The sequence below is a fragment of the Eptesicus fuscus genome, chromosome 10 (assembly GCF_027574615.1).
Source record: "Eptesicus fuscus isolate TK198812 chromosome 10, DD_ASM_mEF_20220401, whole genome shotgun sequence".
In the NCBI taxonomy this organism is placed as follows: domain Eukaryota; kingdom Metazoa; phylum Chordata; class Mammalia; order Chiroptera; family Vespertilionidae; genus Eptesicus; species Eptesicus fuscus.
Window position 1 is genome coordinate 4154470 of NC_072482.1, and position 23039 is coordinate 4177508.

Consider the following 23039-nt stretch of genomic DNA (forward strand, 5'->3'; position numbering starts at 1 on the left):
CTGTAAAAACTGTCTGACGTGGCTACACCCTTAACCAGGGATGCTTCTAACGGCCACGGAGGAGGTCACAGGAGGACGCAGACATGTGAGCTGCTCCAGGCGTGCGCAGTCCCATCGCCTTCCCATTTCTAAGTCTGAGAAGCGCAGACGGTGACACGTCCGCCCACAGGCCAGGGGTCCTCCAGGAGCACGTGCTGGCAGTTTGCTCAGTCTCTGCCTGAACAGAGCTGAGCACGAAGTCTCTGACTGTCAGCTTTCCCTCCGCTGGGGCTGGTTCGCTGCAGGGTCGCTCCTCCTGCCCTCCGTCTCCGCCTGGAGTTTCTGAGCCGTGACTCCCGCCTCGGGAACGCGCTCTGGCCGGGCTCCGCGGGGGCTGGTCCCGGGAGTGCTTACCGGGATGGGCTGCCGAGGGGCCTCTAGCTACTCGCTCTGTTCCTTGAAGACGCCACTGCCATCGTTAAGTCGGAAGCTGATGCAGAACCATGGCCTTCATTATTTCAGTCTTTCACTCTGGCTCACTGGTCTCTCCTCTCAACAAGTGAGGAGTAAATACATATCTTTTTTTAAAAATATATTTTATTGATTTTTTTACAGAGAGGAAGAGAGAGAGAGTTAGATAGAGGGAGAGAGTTAGAAACATCGATGAGAGAGAAACATCCATCAGCTGCCTCCTGCACATCCCCCGACTGGGGATGTGCCCACAACCAAGGTACATGCCCTTGACCGGAATCGAACCTGGGACCCTTCAGTCCGCAGGCCAACGCTCTATCCACTGAGCCAAACCGGTTTCGGCGAGTAAATACATATCTTAGGAGCCTCACCCCCTGTTATAATTTATAGGGTGCTTTTTGGAGAATAAAGTGATCGTGTTAAGTTACAAAAGTGTAAAAAATTATCAAGGCATAAATGGTTGTGATGGACCATTTCAATACAAAAAGTGAAGTTAAAACTCATTGACCTTTTTAAACTCTTTTGGAGAAATAAGGTAACTTTCCCTTCCTGGTTCAATCCACCTCCTCACATAATCTGACTTCCACCAATAGACTGTGCCCCCCTTTTTGCAAGCGATACTCTAAGAGTTGTAGCTCACAGCTGGTAAGGTTAATCCCCTTCCTTCATGTGACTGAGAGAACAGCCCATCAGCGTGCCCGTGGCGTGTGGAAGCGGAGGCCTGTCTAGCTGCCTGGAGCTGGAGGCACAGCGCACGGGCAGGGCCGGACCGCAGCTGACCGCCCAGCACCACCGCTGTCCCGCTGCCCTACAGGGGCCGCCGTGGCGCCTGGGGCATCCGGTTGTCTCAAAGAAAGTGTGGTCTTGTTTCTCCTTCCATGTGCCCCCTTGTCTGGTTTCTGAGGAGTTTTAGAAAGTCAGGTTTCCAGACTTGGCAATGGAAAATGGGAGACACAGAGGATGCTGTGCCTGGATCCCCAGAGGCCGCCGGAGTGTTTAGCCAGGGAGGTCACAGAGAGGCTGAGGGACAGAGCTCAGAGAGGCCTGCGAGGACGCTGGGAAAAGGATCGTATACACACCACAGGGGGAAGAAAGGGCAACATGGAAAGTGGATCAGTATCCTGAATTAAACATATATTTTCTTGTATTTTGAAGGAGCCAAGCTAAAGCGTTAGATACCTTTTGAAACCACTCCTGGCTGCGGGAAGGGGCTGGAGGAGTGTGAGTGTCCTATCTGAGAGGATGCTCTCCAACCATCAGCCAGGCCAACCCCTGAAAGGCAGGTCGGCAGCTGCAGGGCGGGCGGTGTCCTGCTCGCACACTCCTAAATGCAATGGACCTGCATCGCCTGATGACTGACCACCATTAACAGCGAACACGGACAGAATCCGGGCGGAAACATCAGTGATAAACAGACGCGAAGACGATGGAGTTTCTGCATGTTTCTCCCCTTTGGCTCTGAGAGTCCTGGGGACCAGGAACACAGGAAACAGGTGGACTGAACGTGCTCCCGTCTCTCAGGGAAGCACGTGGTCCCTCACGGGTACTCACGCTCCCGGTAACATTTCACGGGTCTGAGTCACAGCAATGACACACGGTTGTTCAGAGCCACACGCCTGTTTGCTAGAAGTCATAGAAACACCTGGAAATGGCTACAGCTTGTGTGAGCCCCTGAGGGAGGTCACATGGGACATGACGGGTAACGCAGGGACGATGGGGCTGGCGCTCTGTGTACCCACGCCTGGAATAAAGAGAGAACTTCCTTCTACGATAATAAAATCTCGTAAGTATATTAAATGAATTTAAACAATTTTTTTGAAATCAGCAAAAAGGAAGGCAACCAACACCTCCCTCCAGATCAGGTCCGGCCCTGACCGCTCCGTGTCTGTCCGGGAGCCTGGGCTCCGGAGAAAGCCGCGAGCTCCCAGAGATGGTTTTAATTCCCTTTATTACTGCGGAGTTTTCCCTTATAAATTGGTGTGTATTTTTGTTGTCGTTAGTCCTCACCCCAGGATTATTTTTCCATTGATTTTTAGAGAGAGTGGGAGGGAGAGGGAGACACAGAGAGAAACACGGATGTGAGAGAGCCAATACATCAGTTGGTTGCCTCCTGCACGCACCCTGACCAGGGCCGGGAACCTGCAACCAAGGTAAGTGCCCTTGACCCAAACTGAACCCGGGACCCTTCAGTCCACTGGCCGGTGCTCCATCCACTGAGCCACACCGGCTCGGGCTCACAGAGGCATCTTTTGAAGGAGCCTCGCTGCTCCTGAGCCATTGAGTCAGAGCCCCCATAACCAGCAGGGCCACCGAGCGATGGTGAGAGAAGCTGGTTGTGGCCCCCACGCCCACGGGGCGCAGCTGAGCGCAGGAGGAGGAGGAATGGAGCGCCGTCCAGCGTTCACCGCCTCATTCTGAGTCCACAGGAGGAGCATTTGTCCCCCAGGCCGTCCCACGAGTACCTGCTCGTCAGATTATGACGGGTTTCCATTCTTCCGTGTGAATTCCTGAGCTGCACGTGGTGTTTCTGTGTCATATCAGGGCGGAGACAGGTGACTTGCAGGGCGTTCTGTCCCCATCATGAGGCGGCCGCATGGGATGTGGAACTTGACACAGTGACAAATGCTGTGCTTGGGGACATGTGGCTTCACTGGGGCCAAAGCTGAAGTCGCTGCCATGTCCTAGCTGGCGGGCAGCCCGTTGGTTAGTGTCGTCCCGATGCGCCATGGTTGCAGGGCGGCCTCCAGGCAGGGCACACACAGGAGGCCGCCGATGGGAGCGTAAATGAGTGGACATCACATGGACGTTCCTCTCTCTCTCTCTCTCTCTCCTCTCTCTCTCTCTCTCTCTCTCTCTCTCCCTCTTCTCTCCCCTCCCGTCAATCATTAAAAAAGTGCTCCCATGTCTAAGAAAGCGACCTGCCTCACAGGGGCTTGTCCTGCGGGAGCAAAGGTCCCTGGTGGAGGCACAGGCGTGGCTGTGGGTGTGTCAGTGGGGCCGCCCAGGCTGCGCAGGAACGGGGTCCCAGGACAGTCCCTGCCGCACCGCGTGTGCCCTGACACGCAGCCCCGGTGTGCGCACCGGTGACCGCAGCGGCAGGAGGGTCCCTGAGCCGTGACCCCCCGACCCCGGAGGAGGCAGAGCGGTCACAGCCCAGCACCCCCCAGTCCCCGCCCTTTGCTCTCATGGCTGTTGCTGCCCCGTTTCCTTTATGGTCCTCAATGCCCTGGGCCCCTAAGGCAGCCGCGCAGGGAGGGCGCAGGGGGAGGAGCTGCTGCCGCCCTCCCTTCCCGGTTCTCCAACAGCAGGAAGCAGAGCAGCCCCTGCCTGACTGCCCGCAGGCTCTCCGCTTTTGGATTGTGTTGGCTGCTTGTCTGACCTGCGTGTGTGGTAACGTTCCCCGGGGCCCGGGAGACGCGGCCAGCTGTGTTCAGTGCCTTATGGAATGTTCACGCACCATCTGGGCACAAAGGTGAAGGACACGGGTATTAAGTTCATGTAAGTGGAGAAAAAGTTTGTGAGTGAACTCCTCAACCACTTCTCTCCAGCTTTTCAGGTCAATTAGTCTTTGGATCTGAAACTTCACTAAAGGAATTGGCATATTTTTGGAAATTTCTTCCTTATTCCCTCTTGGCAGGTAATTGGCTTTTTACCAAGTTTAAATACAAAGTTTATCATAACAACAAAATACCAGTAACTTCTGTTTCCACTCACGTCCCATAGTGCACTGCCCCCTGGCCACCTCCCTGGGTGAGAAAAGGGGTTTTTTTTGTGTGTGTTTTTCCCCCAGACATAGGGGGTTTGATCAGAAAAATGTAGTGTGGTCCATTTAAAATTGTAGTATTAAAACACACACACACACACACACACAATACAAAACTTAAAAGCCCCGGCCGGTTTTCAGCAGATACAGCGTCGGCCTGCAGACCAAAGGGTCCCGGGTTCCATTCCAGTCAAGGGCATGGACCTTGGTTGCAAGCTCCTCCTGGACCGGGCCCAGGTCAGCATTCATGCAGGAGGCAACCAATCGATGTGTTTCTCTCACATGGATGTTTCTCTCTCTGTCTTTCCCTCTCTTATCCACTCCCCCTAAAAATCAATGAAAAATATCCTCTGGTGAGGATTAACAAAAAACAAACAAACAATCAAATAAATAAATTGTAGTACATGGTATTTTCTAACTGCAGAAGCCAAAATGCTCCTGGCGCACCTGACAGGGTAGAATTCACTGTTAGTTCTGCGCCTCCAGCCACTTTTGCGTTCAAGAATTTCTTGATACTCATAGCCTGCCTTCACCTTGGTCCTTTCTGCTTCCTGCTTGTCAGGTCACAGGATCCCCCCTCAGCACTGTGTCCTGTCGCACCATCCTGCCTGGAGGCCCTGCGCTTGGAACAAAGCATGCAGGATCTTTCTGGCTCCACTGTGTCTGAGGATGCCCTGCCCCCCACACGCCACATCCCCCGTCCTTTTTACTGCAGCAAATCCCTGCTTCTTGGGAATTGTGTTCCCTCCCTGGGGGCTCTACCTACCCAGCATGTCTGCCTTTGGCGGCCTTTAAAGCCTTCCTCTTCTCTCCCTTAAACAATGGGCTAAGGTGTATCCAAAGCTCGCCCCGCAAACCCTTTCCTCAGCACCCCCAAGCCCCAAACAGAAACACCATGTAAAAGGGGTGTGTGTTTTTCTTTTAGAATGTAAACTCCTACCATCCAATTAAAAAATGGGCAGAGGACCTAAATAGACACTTCTCCAAAGTGGACATACAGATGGCCAAGAGACATATGAAAAAAATGCTCAAAGAAACTGATCATCAGAGAGATGCAAATTAAGAAGACAATGAGATATCACCTCACACCCGTCCACATGGCCACCATCAACAAATCAAAAATTGTAAGTGCTGGCGAGGATGTGGAGAAAAGGCAACCCTGGTACTGTTGGTGGGAACACAGACTGGTGCAGCCATTATGGAGAACAGTATGGAATTTCCTAAAATAAATAAATAAATATGGAACTGCCATTTGACTCAGTGATCCCACTTCTGGGAATATATGCTAAGAAACCTGAAGCACCAATTAGAAAGGATATATGCACCCCTGTAGATGAATGGATAAAAAAGCTGTGGTACATTTACAACATGGAATACTATGCAGCAGTAAAAAGAAGTACCTCTAACCCTGTGAGACAGCATGGAGGGACCTGGAGACTATCGTGCTAAGTGAAGTAAGTCAGTCAGAGAAAGACAAGTATCATAAGATCACACTCAGATGTGGAATCTAAGTAACAAGATAAACTGATGAACGGAGTGGACCCAGAGACATGGAAGCAGGGAACAGAGTGTGGAATCTCAGAGGGAAGGTGGGGGATGGAGGGTGGGTGGGGCTGATCAACCAAAGACCTTGAATGCATACATGGGGGACCTGAGGAGACACACACGTCACAGCTTTAGGGTAATAAAGTGTGGAAGCAAATGAGCATCACAGATGAAATACAGCCAGAGTCCAGGTGGGCAGCCCCCCTCTCCGAGCCAGGGTCCCCCGGCCCACCCCTTCCCTGGGATGGAAGGATGAGGGTTCGCCAGGACCCACAGGCCCCTGCTCCCATTCGTGCCGGGGTGTCTGTGTGAGGAGAGGAGAGGGGCTGTCACCAGAGGACTGGGGCACGGAGACGGGGGTTCTGTCAGTAGATCGTGGAAAGCCACCGCCACCCACAGAGCCTGCAGGTAACAAAGCCACAGCCCAGCACTACCTGTCAGCCCCTGGCCCACTGATCTGGGTCACAGAGGATGGCAAGGAGGGCCTGTCCCGACCCCGCCCATTCCTCAGCTCCTGTGTTCAGAGATGGACTCAGCAAGGAGTGGAGAGGGAGAGGGGGAGGGGGAGAGAATGGAGGGGCCTGACACCTGGAGCTGTCCACACCCAGCAGGGAGGTGGGATGATGTGGGCGGGGCCACGAGGCCCAGGGCCCAGGAGAACCCAAGGGAGGAGCATGGCTGCAGCCCAGGGACTCAGGGAGCCTGCGGGGGAGGGGAGCTGGGCACCTGTGCCAGGGCTGCCACAGACCCTTCACCCTCCCAGGGGGCAGTGCCGGCCACTGACCCTCCCAGGTGAGCCCCTATTCCTTTTAAAAATATATATATATTTTTTTTATTTCAAGAAAAATGATTTTAAATATAATGTTACATGCAATAAACGTTAATATTTCAATAAAAACTAATGTTTATTCATGCAATAAACATTAATACCTCAAGAAAAACGACTTTAAATATAATAATGCTACATGGAATAAACACCAATTATTCAAGAAAAACTATCTTAAATATAATATTGTATACAATAAACATTAAGATTTCAAGAAAAAAATTTTAAGTATAATAACATTACCAAAACTGTACTAACGTAGTCTGATATCACAAAAGTTGTTGGAAATATTAAAAATCTGCAAATAACAGGATTACTTCTATTATATTTTAAAATATATTTTCCCCCATCTGGCTCTATTTTTGTTCATCAAATTATGTTGATCATTATATCCCAGATATGAGTGAGATCATGTGATATTTAACATTCTCTGACTGGCTTATTTTGCTTAGCATAATGCTATCCAGGTCCATCCATGCTGCTGCAAATGGTAAGAATTCCTTCTTCTTTACAGAAGCATAGCATTCCATTGTGTAGATGTACCACAGTTTTCCAATCCACTCATCTGCTGATGGGCACTTAGGCTGTTTTCAAATCTTAGCTATTGTAAATTGTGCTGCTATGAACATAGGGGTGCATATACCCTTTCTGATTGGTGTTTCTGATTTCTTGGGATGTATTCCTAGAAGTGGGATGACTATGTCAAATGGGAGTTCCATTTTTAGTTTTTTGAGGAAACTCCATGCTGTTCTCCACAGTGGCTGCACCAGTCTGCATTCCCACCAGCAGTGCATGAGGGTTCCTTTTTCTCCGCATCCTCACCAGCACTTGTCGTTTGTTGATTTGTTGATGATAACCTTTCTGACAGGTGTGAGGTGATACCGCATTGTTGTTTTGATTTGCATCTCTCAGATGATTAGTGACTTTGTGCAAGTTTTCATATGTCTCTTGGCCTCCTGTATGTCCTCTTTTGAAAAGTGTCTATTTAGGTCCTTTGCCCATTTTTTTTTATTGAATTGTTTATCTTCCTTTTGTTAAGTTGTATGAGTTCCCTGTAAATGTTGGAGATTAAACCCTTATTGGTGATAACATTGGCAAATATGTTCTCCCATGCAGTGGGCTTTCTTGTTGTTTTGCTGATGGTTTCTTTTGCTGTGAAGAAGCTTTTTATTTTGATGTAGTCCCATTTGTTTATTTTCTCCTTAGTTTCCATTGTCTAGGACAGTGGTCAGCAAACCACTGCTCTCGAGCCACGTGCGGCTCTTTGGCCCCTTGAGTGTGGCACTTCCACAAAATACCACGTGCGGGGCGCGCACATACAGTGCGATTGAATCTTCATGGCCTATGCGCAGAAGTCGGTTTTCAGCCTGGGCGAGTCTATTTTGAAGAAGTGGTTCTAATGCCGAGCCACACTTAAGGGGCCATTGTATGCTCTTGACTCCATTGTATGCTCTTGCCTCCTTTGTCAAATGGTAATTGAGCATAATGGCTTGGGTCGATTTCTGGGTTCTCTGTTTGGTTCCATTGGTCTATATGTCTGTTCTTGTGCCAGTACCAGGCAGTTTTGAGAACCGTGGCTTTGTAATACAGCTTGATATCTGGTGTTGAGATCACTCCAACTTTGTTATTCTTTCTAGGGATAACTGCAGCTATTCGGGGTCTGTTTTTATTCCAGATGAATTTTTGGAGAGTTTGTTCTACGTCTCTGAAACATGCCGTTGGTATTTTAATGGGAATTGCATTGAATCTATAGATTACTTTGGGTAGTATGGACATTTTAATGATGTTGATTCTACCAATCCATGAACATGGTATGTTCTTCCATTTGTTTATGTCTTTCAATGTCCTGTAGTTTTCCTAGTACAGGTCTTTTACCTCCTTAGGTAAGTTTATTCTTGGTATCATAATTTTTTTAATGCAATGGTAAAGAAGATTGTTTGTTTAGTTTCTCTTTCTGTGAGTTCATTATTGGTGTATTAAAAAGCCATAGATTTCTGGGTGTTAATTTTGTATCCTGCTACATTGCCAAATTCATTATTAAGTTTAGTATTTTTTTGATGGAGTCTTTGGGGCTTTCTATGTACAATATCATGTCACCTGAGAATAATGACAGATTTACTTCTTTTCCAATTTGGATGCCTCTTATTTCTTCTTCTTGTCTGATCACTATGGCTAGCACTTTCAGTACTATGTCAAAAAGGAGTGGTGAAAGCAGACATCCCTGTCTTGTTCCTGGTCTTAGGGGGAATGGTTTTAGATTTTGCCCATTGAGGATGATGTTGGCTCTAGGTTTGTCATATATGGACTGTATCATGTTGAGATATGCTCCCTTTGTTCCCACTTTGCTGAGAGTTTTTATCAAAAAATGGGTGTTGAATTTTGTTGAATGCCTTTTCTGCATCTATCGATATGATTATGTGATTTTGTCTTTCAATTTGTTTATGCGATGTATCACCCTTACTGATTTGTGAATATTGTACCAGCCTTGCATCCTTGGAAAAGTCCCCCTTGATCATGGTGTATGATCTTTTAAATGTATTGCTTGATCGATTTGCTAATATTTTGTTGAGAATTTTAGCGTGTGTGTTCATCAGGGATATTGGCTTGTAATTTTCTTTCTGTGTAGTGTCTTTATCTGGTTTTGGAATTAGGATAATGCTGACCTCATCAAAAGAGTTTGGAAGTGTTCTTCCTCTTGGATTTTCTGAAACAGTTTGAGAGGTATAGGTGTTAGTTCTTCTTGGAATGTTTGGGAAAATTCTCCTGTGAAGACATCCAGACCTGGGCTTTTGTTTAGTGGGAGGTTTTTTTGTTTTTGTTTGTTTGTTTTAATTACTGCTTCTGTTTCATGGATTGTTATTGGCCTGTTCAGGTTTTTGGATTCTTCCTGATTCATTTTTGGGAGATTGCATTTTTCTAGCAATTTGTCTATTTCATCCACATTGTGCTTGTTGGCATATAGTCATTCATAGTATTTTCTTACAATCCTTTGTTTTTCTGTGGTGTCCGTGGTTACTCCTCCACTTTCCTTTCTGATTTTATTTATTTGGGTCTTCTCTCTTTGTTTCTTGATGAGTCTGGCTAATGGTTTATTAATTTTGTTTATCCTTTTAAAGAACCAGCTCTTGGTTTCATTGATTTTTTTTGTATTTTTTTTCTTAGTCTCTATGTTATTTATTTCTGCTCTAATCTTTATTATTATCTTCCTTCTACTTACTCTGGGCTTTTCTTTTGTTTGTTTTTTCTAGTTCTTCAAGTTGTAGGGTTAAATAGTTTATTGCTGATTTTTCTTGTTTTTTGAGGTAGACCTATAGTGCTATGAACTTCCCTCTCATGACTGCTTTTGCTGTGTTCCAGAGATTTGGGGTTGTTGTGTGTTCATTTTCATTTGTTTCCAGGAAGTTTTTTATTTCTTTCTTTTTTATTTTTTTAAATATATTTGATTGACTTTTTACAGAAAGGAAGGGAGAGAGATAGAGAGTTAGAAACATCGATGAGAGAGAAACATCGATCAGCTGCCTCCTGCACACATCCTACTGGAGATGTGCCCACAACCAAGGCACATGCCCTTGACCGGAGTGGAACCTGGGACCTTTCAGTTCGCAGGCCAATGCCCTATCCAATGAGCCAAAATGGTTAGGGCTTGATTTCTTTCTTTTTTTTTTTTTTTTTGCAGGTACAACCTCATTGTGCTTTTAATTACGAAAGATATAAAATGATGCATTATAAAACTTGGAAGCTACTTTATACAAAGTCCAATCTTTAAATATTGTTTGACAAGGGACCTGGGAGTTAGGACACTGGCGGGGAGTCTGATTCGTTGCTGGGATGGTTCCGTCATGAGCAATGAAAACATGCTCAGAACCATCTGCGCATAAATCAGAAGAGCCGACGAGAGTCAGAACTGGAAATGTCTTCAGATATGCAAATGGACGGGAATACACAACAAACAGTTCAGCTCAGGGGATATACAGTAGACTTGGGAGAAAGGAAACAGGACAGAGGAGAATGCATGTTCATCTTGACATGATCAAGAAAATGTTCTCCGAACACTTTATGTCCTAAAAACCACAACCGTACAGAGAGAAAAAAATGGAAAGAGAAGGTTTTAGTTCTATGCTGTTTAACTCCTAGTAAGTGATAGTACAGGCATCGGTTTCTTGTAACAAAACTAAATATTGAAAAATATTTAGAATGCAGCCACGTCGGAGGCTGCGGATCGCGCCTGGCTTGTCTTAAAGGCACTAGTGAGTGCACTTACCCGCTGAAGGTCAGAGCGACCACCTGCTCGTGGTTGTCCTTGCCACCATCTAAGCAAAGGGGGTTGTATAATGCCCAAAACCTTTCCACAGGAAAAGATCGGGCTGATGGACCTAAGGACAAATTCAATCCAGTGCTAAGTCTTATTGTCATTATTATACTCCCCCAAACAGCCGCTTTTCCCGGAAGCCCCTGGGGCAGCGCACGTCATCATGTAGGTCTCGGGGTCCCCAACTGTAAGGCGGGACTGCCTCGCAGACAGAGAGAGCTGGGACCCCGACACTGATGATCCCCATGGGTAAGGCACTGTGCAAAGAGTGAATTATGCTGGGACCCCCACCCTTAATAAAAACCTCTTATAACATCAGAACCGTTCTGTCTGAAAGGCCAGACCAGATGTTGGGGGCCTTGGACACAGGGAAGGCAGCCGGAGCTGGCTTCTCTCGGCACCTGGGGTGCTGTGTGCCCTCACAAGGAAAGGCCCTTTGCTTTACCAGCCACTCCCCGGGCCCCTCTCAGATCTTTTCAGGGATCTGGACGTTCAACTGGAATAAAGCTGGGAAGGGGAGACCCACCGCTCCTTCCTGAGCCAGCCCTCAGCAAGGAGGACTCTGGTTTGAGCTCCTAACTCAACAGCAGGAACTGGGGGCTGTGAGCTGGTCACCCCCAGGGCTGCTGGAAAGGCCGGAGGGCAGAGGTCAGTGCCCCGGACCCTGGGACAGGCTCCTCCTGCGTGAGGCACAGAGTGTGACAGCCCGCAGACACAGCCGCGCGGCTGGGGGCTGGAGCAGCCTCGTGACCTTCAGGGAGGGCACGCCTGGCATCTCTGGACAGGCAGTGGCTGTTTAGGCAAAGGTTCCAGCATCTCTCACCTCTCCTTTAGTGCCCATCCTCTCCGCCTGGTCTCCCTGCCCGGATTCTGCCCAGACCCCTCCCAAGGGGCGCTCAGCAGGCCCTGTCCCCTCTGCTCCCTTCAAACCCAGCCGTCAGATTTCTGGTCGGGCTGGCCCAGCCTAAGGGAGAGGACACTGGGAATCTGGTAATAATACTCTTTTATGCTCAGATACCAATGACTAACGATGGTTTGAGGAAGTAGGCCTTCGTTTTACTACCGAAGTCCTTCAACTCCAAAGACTGAAGCTCCATTTTAAAGCAATTTAGAGCAAACCATGGATCTGAGAGGGAAGGCCTGCCGGACCCCGGGGGCCCAGCACTGGGCGGCCTCAGCTCACCTGGCCACGGGGACGCGCTCAGAAGACGGTCTGCACCTACCTGCTTGGAGCTCACCCTGGAAGACGGGCCCAGTCTCACGGGGGGTCTGCCCACCTAGTGTTAAAAGCATATTAAAGTGCACGCGTGACCTAACCACAGGCACAAGTGTCCGAAAAGTGAAAGCTCTGAGAAGATTTGGCGAGGAATAGGGACAGTGGAGATTAGACTGCCTTACAGCAGGCAGATGCATTCATTCCTGCAGTCATTCATTCATTCACACATTCAGCACGCAGTTACACAGCACCTGCTCAGTGCCAGGCACTTGTTGGTACTGAGGGTTCAATGGTGAGTAAGGCACAGTCCCTGCTGCCCCCAAGGAGCGGAGGGTCCAGTGGAGTTACGTGATCACTCCCGGTCCACAGACAAGAGCTTCGCTCTGCTGCTGCTCAGCTGCTGGCTGCGTCTGCGCCAGACCTCGGCCGTCCCCTCCAGGTGGTGTGTGCGCAGAGGCCTGCACCCCTGGAGCTGGTCCAGAGCTTGACTGAAGGAGGTCACGTGGCTGCGAGACACCTGCAGCCCCCCTTCTTTCTTCTAGTCCCCAAGAAGCGCTGCTCCTTCATTCAGGGACGTTTCCTTCAGTGACTGAACACAATCGTCTTCCTTCTCCTCTTGTCCAGAGGAAAAGGCGAACTGAAGCAGCAGAAAGGAGATTACAGATGGGAAGAAAACCAACTACCATTCAGCTTGCTCAACTCGAGTCTGCTCTTGGACTCACGGTGCAAATTCTTCTTCATATTAGAATTAAGGCATCGGAGAGCTGCGGCTCTCCATTCTGCCCTGAACAGCCCTGCCGCCAGTGGGCAGGGGCCCAGCCATCACAGCCGGGTCAGAGAAGGCGTCTGGGGCTGTGGTACCGTCGCTCGAGGCTGAGCCAACTCTCGGAGGCCTGGGGCCCCCACCTGCCTCCACCCAGCAGGTCCTTCCTCGGTGTTGACGTGGGGCCTCCGCCCGTGACCGTTTTTCCTTTTACACGCTGACCGGCGGGGTGATGGTCGCGGTGATGACCAGCTCACCGGAAGTTCCGAATGAGCCGTCCTGCAGCGGCAGCACCTGCACCGCAGGCCCGAGAGGCGGGGCCTCGCTCTGTGGTCCAGGATGAGTCACTGTGTGTGAGGTGGGACCTCATCAGAAAGCTGGGAGCCGTGGAATTGGTTCTTTCCATGTCAGAAGCCCGGGGTCACAAAAGCCCAGGGGTGCCGCGGGCTCCATTCTGTTCCGTTTCATGTTAGCTGTTCAGATATAAATTATTCCACCCCGTTCCCTTCTGTTCACAGTCGGTCGGCTCGAAACGTCTCTTCGACAGAGGGGTCAAGCAGGCCCATGCTGGAGTCACTTAGCATGTTGAGCCCATCCAGGCTCAGGGGCTTGATTTGGAGCTCTTCGTCCAATGGGAATGAGGTGTCCATGTTCAGACTGACCTCGGGCATGCCCTCCAGCTCCCCGCCGAGGTCTCTGAACAGGCCAGAACTTGAGTCTTCTGTCAGGAGGGTGTTTGGGAAATTCCCGCAGTTGGAATACAGGTTTGGTCTCAAATGAAACGGGTCCTGTGGCTCCTGGGGGCCGTGCTGCACCAGGGGCACCTGCTGAGTAAAAGCTGGGCCCGGCCTCATGGACTGCTGGTCAAAGCTCACATCCGGGAAGAAGCTGGTCAAAGACGAGCCCTGGGCCGTGAGGAGCTGGAAGTCTGACTGTGGCAGGGACGGGGCTGCCTGTGGCTGCTGAGCAGGGGGCTCCTGGGCGTGGGGCTGCTGCAGGAGAGACTGAGGGAGCTCCTGGGGCAGGGGGTACGGGGGAGGTGGGGACACTTGAGCTTGAGCCTCTGTGGGCAGGAAGGAAAGCGGGCTCCCATCAGAGGACACCATCTGCGAGGCAGGATAGGGGTTCATCGGGCTGGTGGAAGAGAGCTGTCTGCTGAAACCTTGATGTGCTTCGGGGCCAGGAGAGAGCGTGAGAGGGCTGACGGGAGGCTGCCTGCGCCGAGAGGGGCCGCTCAGGTTTGTGGTGGGGAGAGAGGGGTTGCTGAGGGAAAAGAGGCGCAGGGAAGGGTGGAGAGCAGAGGTGCTGGGCGATGTCTGCGGGTGGCTGTTCAGGGAAGAGGAAAGCGCTGTCTTATTGAGTTGGCCTGGATGGAGGGGTTACTCCGGGAGCTCTGGAGACCAGAAGAGCTTCTGATGCCCAGGTGAGTCATAGCAGCTGGAAGGTTGCCCACACTGTTCCCCATACTCATGCCACCGAAGAGGGGGGTGCCGGTGTCCAGGGAGGCCGGCAGCGGCGCCGAGTAGTGGAGGTTGGTTAAGTCTGGCAGGGACCCTCCGGTGTTCAGGGTCCCCAGAAAGGGGGAGAGGCCCATGTTTGGACTGTTGTGTGGAAAAGCGCCGCCGCCGCCAACATCACAGGATCGAGGGCGCCCTGACAGCGACTGGATCTCCTTGGTCTCCCACAGTTGCTTTGGCAGTGGCTTGGGAACGTTTAACAGATTCTCTTCTTTCAGTGAACCAGGGAAAGTCATCGCTTCCCCAAGTCCATTGTTCTCACCATCACAGAAACCCATGTACGCGGCCGGCCAGGGGGTCCTGGGGCTTGGTGCTTAGAGCACTCATGTGAAGAGCAGAATCAGAATTGGTCCTGTTAAGCGCAGATGTCAGCCTGACCCCAGGATGCCTTTCTTCCTTCCAAGGACGCTGCTGCCTTGGCCAACTCTCGTCCAGGGGCTGTGAGGAGTAATTGGCTCCAAAAGTGCTACCATCAAACTGCCGCCCCCCCCCCCGCCCCCCCGGCTTGTCTCCCGGCCGTGGTGGAGCGGGTGGAAGCGGGTCCTCGAGTGCCTCTCCACCAGCCCGTGGTGGCGGGTGCCCCGCACGCTGTCGGCTTGATGAAAGGACGGCTGGAATTCCGACGCACTGCTCCGCAGCTGGCTCACCTTGGGTAAGGACCCGCCATGGTACTGTGTCAGGCGCAGTTGCTGAAGCTTCTGAAACTGAACCCGCGACAGGGTGAGGTCGGTCATGAGCTGCTTGAAAGCCCGCGTCTCCTCGGCCTGGCGCTGCGTGTGCAGCGCGATCTTCTCACTGAACTTCCGCGGGTTGGCGCTGCCCGAGCCCAGCAAAGAGGCCATAGCGCGGCCCGCCGCTGGCGGAGGCGAGACTGCGGGCGCGGGGCCTGCGGCTCGGCCCACCCGTCTGTCCGTGCGTCTGTCCGCAGGCCGTCCAAGCCGCCGCCCGAGGGCCTTCCTCCTGCGCGACCCCGCTGAGGAGCCACCGCGGCCCCAGAGCCAGCGAACGGCCTGGAGAGCTCGAGGTCTGCCCCTGCGCACTCTTGATTTCTTTCTTGATCTTGTTGGTAACCCATTCATTGTTTAATAACATGCTATTTAACCTCCGTGTATTGGTTACTTGTCAGGAGCCAAGAGTTGGTCAAAGGATTAACTCTGACCTTCAGTAAGTTACTGAAACTAGGCCCACTTCCTCTTGCCTGAGGACAAAGCATTCCTTCTGTAGCCGCCCTTCAACCGCCACACCCTTTATCTATAGTCCACACCCTTTACGACTTTAGCCGATTATCTAGGTCAGCCCCCACCCCTCCTAGGCATCTCCCCTTCTAGAAACCACATATAAGGAACGCTGTAAAAAATAAAATTTCGAGGCTTGATCAGAATCCCTTTTGTCTTGCCTCCATTCTTTGGGTCCCTTGTCTGTCTCTCATTCTCTTAGGTGCGCCGCCTCGGTACCCCCGTTAGAAGACCCCTGCTGGCCGGGGCAGTTACTGTGTCTGTATTGTTGTCAATCTCTCCATTAAAGTCCTCTAGATGGTTTTTAATATATTTAGGTGCACCTATATTGGGTACATAAATGTTTACCAAGGTAATATCCTCTTGTTGGATCAATCTCTTTAGTATTATGTAGTGACCTTTGTTGTCTCTTGTGATGGCCTTCATTTTAAAGTCTATTTTGTCAGATATAAGTATTACTACTCCAGCTTTTTTTTCTTTTCCATTTGCATGGAAAATTTATTCCCATCCCTTCACTTTCATCCTGTGTGTGTCTTTTGTTTTGAGGTTGGTCTCTTGTAGACAGCATATAGTTGGGTCACGTTTTTGTATCCATTCAGCTACCCTATGCCTTTTGATTGGAGCATTTAATCCATTTACAATTGGGGTTTTTATTGAGAGGTACTTATTTATAGCCATTTTAATTCTTTATGCCTAGGTTTCTCTCTCTGTTTCTTCTTCTCAGAAATCCCTTGCAGCAATCCCTTTAGCATTTCTTATAATGCTGGCTTAGTGGTGATGAATTCCTTTAGCTTTTTTTTGTGTGTGGGAAGCTCTTTATTTCACCATCTATTTTGAATGATAGCCTTGCTGGATATAGTAATCTTGGTCTCAGATCCTTGCTTTCCATTACTTTGAGGACTTCATGCCATTCCCTTCTGGCCTGTAGAGTTTCTGATGAGAAATCAGGTGTCAGCCTTTTGGGAACTCCTTTGTAGCTAACAGTTTTCTTTTCTCTTGCTGCCTTTAAGATTCTCTCTTTGTCTTTAAATTTTGGCATTTTATTTATGATGGGTCTGTTTGTGTTCTTCTTCTTTGGTGTTCTCTGTGCCTCCTGAACTTGTGTGACTTTTCCTTTTACCAGGTTAAGGAAGTTTTCTACCATTATTTCTTCAAACTCCTTCTCTATTCCTTTCTCCCTTTCTGCCTCTTCTGGCACACCTGATATTCTAATATTGTTACATTTCACATTGTCCCACAGCTCCTTTAAGCTGTCCTCCTGTTTTTTAATTAGTTTTTCTTTCTTGTTCTCTGATTGAGTGTTATTTTCTAATTCACTGATTTGATCCTCAGCTTCCCCTAATCTGCTGTGTATTCTTTCCAATGTGTTCTTTATTTGTGTTATATCATTATTTATCTCAGACTGTTCTTTTTTTCATAGCTACTATATATTTTTTCATTCTGTTGAGCATTTTTACCATCATTACTCTTAACTCTGTTTCAGATAAGTTTCTTATCTCTGCTTCATTTATCTCTTCTTCTGTAGAATTCTCTAGTTCTTTCATTTGGGGATTGTTTCTTTGTTTCCCCGTTTTGGTTGTTTGTTTGAGTTTGTGACTATGTATTAGGTAGTTCCTCTACACCTCTCAAACTCTAGTGAAGGAGAGTGTTAAAGGCTGTTTCTCACTAATTGAATCAGGCAAAGACTCAAAGCCTCCAGAGACTGCCTCTGTCTATGGACTAATAGGATTCTGACTTGAATTGCCCCTAGGCAATCATCCTTAGGTGTGGCGAGAGATTTTTCAACAGGGTGGGGCAGTTGCTTCTGCCTGGAGGTTAATTGTTACTTTTAATCTCTTAAATGGCCTCAGGGCAAGGTGTTTTACAATAGGGTGTGTCAACTGTCTTCCCCCCAGGCTAGGCAAATGACTAAGTGGGAAAGATGTCCTCTGCTGCATGAGGGAATGACTCAACCCAGGAAACTTGGGGTGTCTGCCTTCTGAGCTCTATCCCCTAACTCCCCAGTCCTGGGTGGATATTGAATCAATCTTGCATTCCAGAAATAAACCCCACTTGATCATGCTGTATGATATTTTTACCAGTAATGTATTGCTGAATTCAGTTTGCTAATATTTTGTTAAGGATTTTATCTGGCATATGGGCTAATCATTTTCCTCTTCCTTCTCCTCCTCCCCCTTTTCCTCCTTCTTCCTCTACTTCTTCTTGTTCTCTTCCTCTTCCACCACTACCACCACTTCCTCCTCCTTTTTCTCCCCCTCCTCCTTTTTCTTTGGCAGGGTCTTTGTCTGGTTTTGATAGGAGGGTAATGCTGTCTTCATAAAATAAGTTTAGACACTTTCTCTCATCTTTAATTTTTGGGAATAGTTTAGAATGATAAATATCAATTCTTCTTTAAATGCTTTGTAGAATTTAGCTGTGAAACTATCTGGCCCTGGATTTTTGTTTGTTGGAAGTCTTTTTTCTGATTCACTTTTGTCTCTAATAATCAGTTTGTTCAAATTTTCTGTTTCTTCCTGACTCACTCTTGAAAGATTATATGGTTTTAGGAATTTATTCATTTCTCCTAGGTTGTCCAATTTGTTGGCATATAATTGTTCATAGTATTTTTGTATAATCTGTATTTCTGTGGTGTTGCTTGTTACTTTCCCTTTTTTATTTCTGATTTTGTTTATTTAGTCTTTCTCTCTTTCTTTTTCTTAATGAGTCTGGCCAAAGTTTTATCTATTTTGCTTATCTTTTCAAAGAACCAGTTCCTAGTTTCATTGATATTTTCTATTTTCTTTTCAGTCTGTATTTTATTTATTTCTGCTCTGATCTTTATTATTTCATTCCTTCTACTCACTTGGGCTTTGTTTGTTTTTCTTTTTCTAGTTACTTTAGGTGTAAGTTTAGATTGCTTATTTGAATTGTTTCTTGAGGTAGGCCTATTGCTTTGAATTTCCCCCTTAGAACTGCTTTTGCTGTGTCCCAAGGATTTGGGATTGTTGTGTTTTCATTTGTCTCAAGATATTTTTTTAATTTACTCCTTGATTTCTTTATTAACCTATTAATTGTTTAGTATCTGTTGTTTAGTCTCCACTTGTTTTTGTTTTTTCCAGTTTTCTTCTTATAATTTATTTTTAGATTCATACTGTTGTAATTAGAGAAGATTCTTGATATGATTTTGATTTTTAAATATTGTACTGAGACTCTTTTTGTGGCCTGGCATGTGGTCTATATTGGAAAAATGGTCCATACGTACTTGAAAATAATTATATTCTTCTGATTCTGGCTGTAATGTTCTGTGTCTGTACAGTGTATCTATTCTATGTAGTCATTTAAGACCATTGTTTCCTTATTGATTTTCTGTCTGAATTACCCATTGATGTAAATGGGGTGTTAAAGTTCCCTGCTATTATTGTGTTACAGTCAACTCTACCTTTATGTTATAAATATTTGCTTTATATATTTAGGTGCTCTTAATGTTTAATGCATAGATGTTTACAAATGTTATGTCCTTTTGTTAGATTGATCCATTTATCATTATGTAGTGCCCTTCTTTGTCTCTTGCTATAGTCTTTGTTTTAAAGTCTATTTTGTCTGATATAACTATCACTACTGCAGCTTTCTTTTTATTTCCATTTGCATAAAATACCTTTTCTATCCCTTCACTTTTTGTCTGCATGTGTCTTTTGAACTGAATGAGTCTCTTATAGGCATATGCACAGGTCTTGTTTTTGAATCCATGCAGTCACCCTGTCTTTTGATTTGAATATTCAATCCATTTACAATTAAAGTAATTATTGACAGGTATAGACTTATTGCCATTTTATTAATGGTTTTCTGGTTGCTTTTATAGTTCTTTGCTCTTTCTTTCTTTCTTCTCTTACTCTCTATTTAAAAAATCCTCACTCAAGAATATTTTTCCACTGATTTTCAGAGAGAGTGGAAGAGAGAGGGAAAGACAGAGAGAAATATTTTTTATATAGTATTTTTTATTATTGTTTAAAGTATTACAAATAGTAGTACATATGTCTCCTTTTTTTCCCCATTGACCTTCCCCCAGCCTCCCCTACCCTCTGGCACTTGCCCTCACTCCCCCACCCCAGTATCTTGTGTCCATTGGTTATGCTTATATACATGCAAACAAGTCCTTCGGTTGATCTCTTACCCACCCCCCAACACTCCCCAGCCTTCCCGCTATAATTTGACAGTCTGTTCGATGCTTTACTGCCTCTGTATCTATCTTTTGTTCATCAGGTTATAATGTTCTTTATTTTCCATTAATGAGTGAGATCATGAAATATTGATGTGAGAGAAACATATCAATTGGTTGCCTCCTGCACTAGCCCAACCTGGGCCTGGGCTGGGGAGGAGCCTGCAACTGTGGTCTGTGCCCTTGACTGGAATTGATCCCAGGACCCTTCATTCCCCAGGCCAACACTCTATCCACTGAGCCAAACCGGCTATGGCTCTTGCTCTCTTTTCTTGTACATTAAAGACTTTCTTAGTGTATTGTTTGGGTTCTTTTTCTTCATTTTTAACTGTATGTATTATAGATTTTTGGTTTTGGTTGCCATAAGATTCATATATAACAAGCTATGTTTATAGCAATGATTTTTAAGTTGGTTGTTGCTTAAGTTCAAATGCATTCTAAAATTACATTGTATACTCACCCCCATGTTTATGTTTTTGGCATCATATTTTACCTCTTCTTTTGTGTGTGTATCCCTTAATGTATTACAGTTGTTTAGCTACTTTTGTGTAATAATCTTCATTCTAGCTTTATAATTGGTTGATCTACTACACTTACAAATTTGCCTTTATCAGTGAACATTTTTTCTTTCCAATATTTTCTTACTTTTAATTTTGGTATTTTCCATTTAAAGAAGTTCCCTTAACTTTTCTTTTAATGCTTGTTTAGTGGTGATGAACTCTTTCAACATTAGTTTGTCTGGGAAACTGTTTATGACTACTTTAATTTGGAATGCTAAATTTTCTGGATAGAGTATTCTTGGTTGTAAGTTTCCACCTTTCATCACTTTGAATACTTTGTGTCATTCCCTTCTGGCCTGAGAAGTATCTGCTGAAAAATCAGCTGATGGTCTTAAGGAAGGATCCCTTGTACATAACTAGCTGGTTTTCCACTTGCTGCCATTAAGATTCTTTAACTTTTGGCATTTTAAATATGATGTGTCTTGATATGGGCATCTTTGGGATCATTTTGTTTAGAACTCTCTGTGCTTTCTGGATTTGGACGTCTGTTTTCCTCATCAGGTTGGGGAAGTTTTCAGTCATTATCCCTTTAAGTAGGTTTTACATCCCTTTCTTTGTCTTCTCCTTCTGGGACCCCTATGATTCAAATATTGGTAAACTTGATGTTGCCCCATAGGTCCCTTAAACTATCCTCACTTTTGGAAACATTATTTTTTCTTTTTGCTGTTGTGATTGACTTTCACAACCTTGTCTTTCAGCTTGCTGACTCATTCTCCTGCCTCAACTAATCTGCTGTCGATTCCCTCCAGAGTATTTTTGTTTTCATTTAAATTATCATATTCCTCAGTTCTGATTGGTTGTTTTAAATATTTTTCTATGTATTTGTTGAAGTTTTCACGGAGTTCATCTATTCCTCTCCAGAGTTCATTGAGCATACTTATAACCAGTGTTTACTTTTAACTCTTTATCTGGTAAATAGCTTATTTCAGTTTCATTTAGTTCTTTTTATTTTATTTTTTCTGTTTCTTTATTTGGAATACATTTCTCTGTCTCCTCCTTGTGTCTGTCTCTCTGTGTTTGTTTCTATGAATTAGGTGAAGCAGCGACCTCTCCCAGTCTAGAAGGAGAGACTTGTTCCAGATCTTCTCCTCTGTAGACTGCTAATGCCAGGCGTCTTTAGCTGGCTAGCTGGAGCCAGAATGGGAGTGGGCCAAGCAGAACCCTGAGGATAAGGGGCCCTGAGCCAGAGCTGCAGTGAGAGTGGACCACGTGGAGCTCTGGGGCTAAGGGTCCTTGAGCTGGAGTGGGATTGGCTATGGAAGTCCTGGGGACAAGCCACAGAGCTGGTTGGTCCTGGGGCCTGGGGCCTTAGGCCTGAGCCTGGGCCTGGTGTGCACCCTGACCACCAAGGCTGGCTGGCTGAAGCACCTGAAGTATGTCCTGCCCAGGAGATCAAGGGGGAGGGAGAGTGTCAATGAGTGACTGGCTCTCTCCAGGGCCCCTGTCACCAGAGAGGGTTCCTGCAGTTCCCCTCCCACTTGGCAGATGTTCTCCGTTAGTAAATGGATTTCCCTCCTTATAGTCTAGGTGCCCTTTCAGCCACTGTTTTTCACTTCACCCAGAGGGGGCGAGTCTGCACATACGCCCTCAGGGATCCCTGCCTACTGCACGTCAGTGCTGGGTGGGGTCTCCATGTGCCATGTCTCTGTCCTTCCCACCTGTTTCTATGGGATTTCTCTCCTGCTGGTCGTGCAGACGTTGTTCAGTCAGCCCTCATTTCCTCTCCAGGGGAGTTGCTGTGTCTGCAGGAGTAAATTTAATGTGGAATAGAAGGAGGTGAGCTCAGGGCTTTCCTTCTGTGTCGTGTTGGCCTGGAAACCCTTGATTACTTTTTAGCTGTTTCCCATCATATACTTCTTGTCAGTTGTTTTTATTGCTATAGTTTTTTTGTTTGTTTGTTTTATGTATTGCCTCCTAAAACTTGTTTAAAATTATTACATATCATATTTAATGTTCCTCAAGTTAAAACCATTTAATAAGATATATATTCAGAAAAGTACAGAATCTTTCAACCTATTCCCTCATTTTGCCCTGTAGACAACCACTTTAAAAATCCATCCCCTGTTTCTATAGATAGATGACTGGTAGGTAGGAAAATAAATAGGTGGATGAAATGAACAAGTTTATCTATATGTCCTTTATCCTCCTCTGTCATATTAAACAAAACGCTGCATAAAACTCTGCTGCTCCTTGCTCACACACATTGGGAGGCCACCCCACAGGAGGTCTCCCACGTTCCCTCCAGTGCAGAGGCTTGCATGCTGGTGGCACAGCAGGATCCACACGCTCCCCTGGGTGCCCAGCAGCGGCCCTGGTTGATGCTCAGAGAAGGCCACACAGGGTTTCCTGTGACAGACAGGGAGTTGGCCACACAAGCTGGAGGCCTCAGAAGGGCACCTTTCCCACTAGAGTTGCAGCTCTGTCCTGATGGCCTCGGGACCGACTCATGGGGAAGGTGCACCTCAAGGCAGAGTCAGCACAGCCCGCGTTTTATCTGAGACACAGAAAGACTGAGGTATAGAAGCCATCAATAAACTAACACTGTAAAAGGGGGCTTCAAGATGTACCGGGTTTAGTACCTTCTTTTAAAAAATTAGAGAAAAATAATGAAAGGAAATGATTATAGAAACAGTGAAGAGGTCATATTTTTACAAGTGGCC

The 23039-nt window shown here is 47.0% G+C and overlaps 1 protein-coding gene across 1 annotated transcript; it reads right to left on the bottom strand.

Annotated features, from left to right (window-relative positions):
• Nucleotides 1-13347: 13347 nt before the first annotated feature.
• LOC129150484 (CREB-regulated transcription coactivator 3-like) lies at nt 13348-15231 on the bottom strand. Its single transcript, XM_054722143.1, is given in 4 exon segments — nt 13348-14235; nt 14238-14683; nt 14685-14910; nt 14913-15231. Coding segments are annotated over 4 exon segments (1842 nt in total). The 3' UTR covers nt 13348-13384.
• Between the last annotated feature and the right edge of the window lie 7808 nt (nt 15232-23039).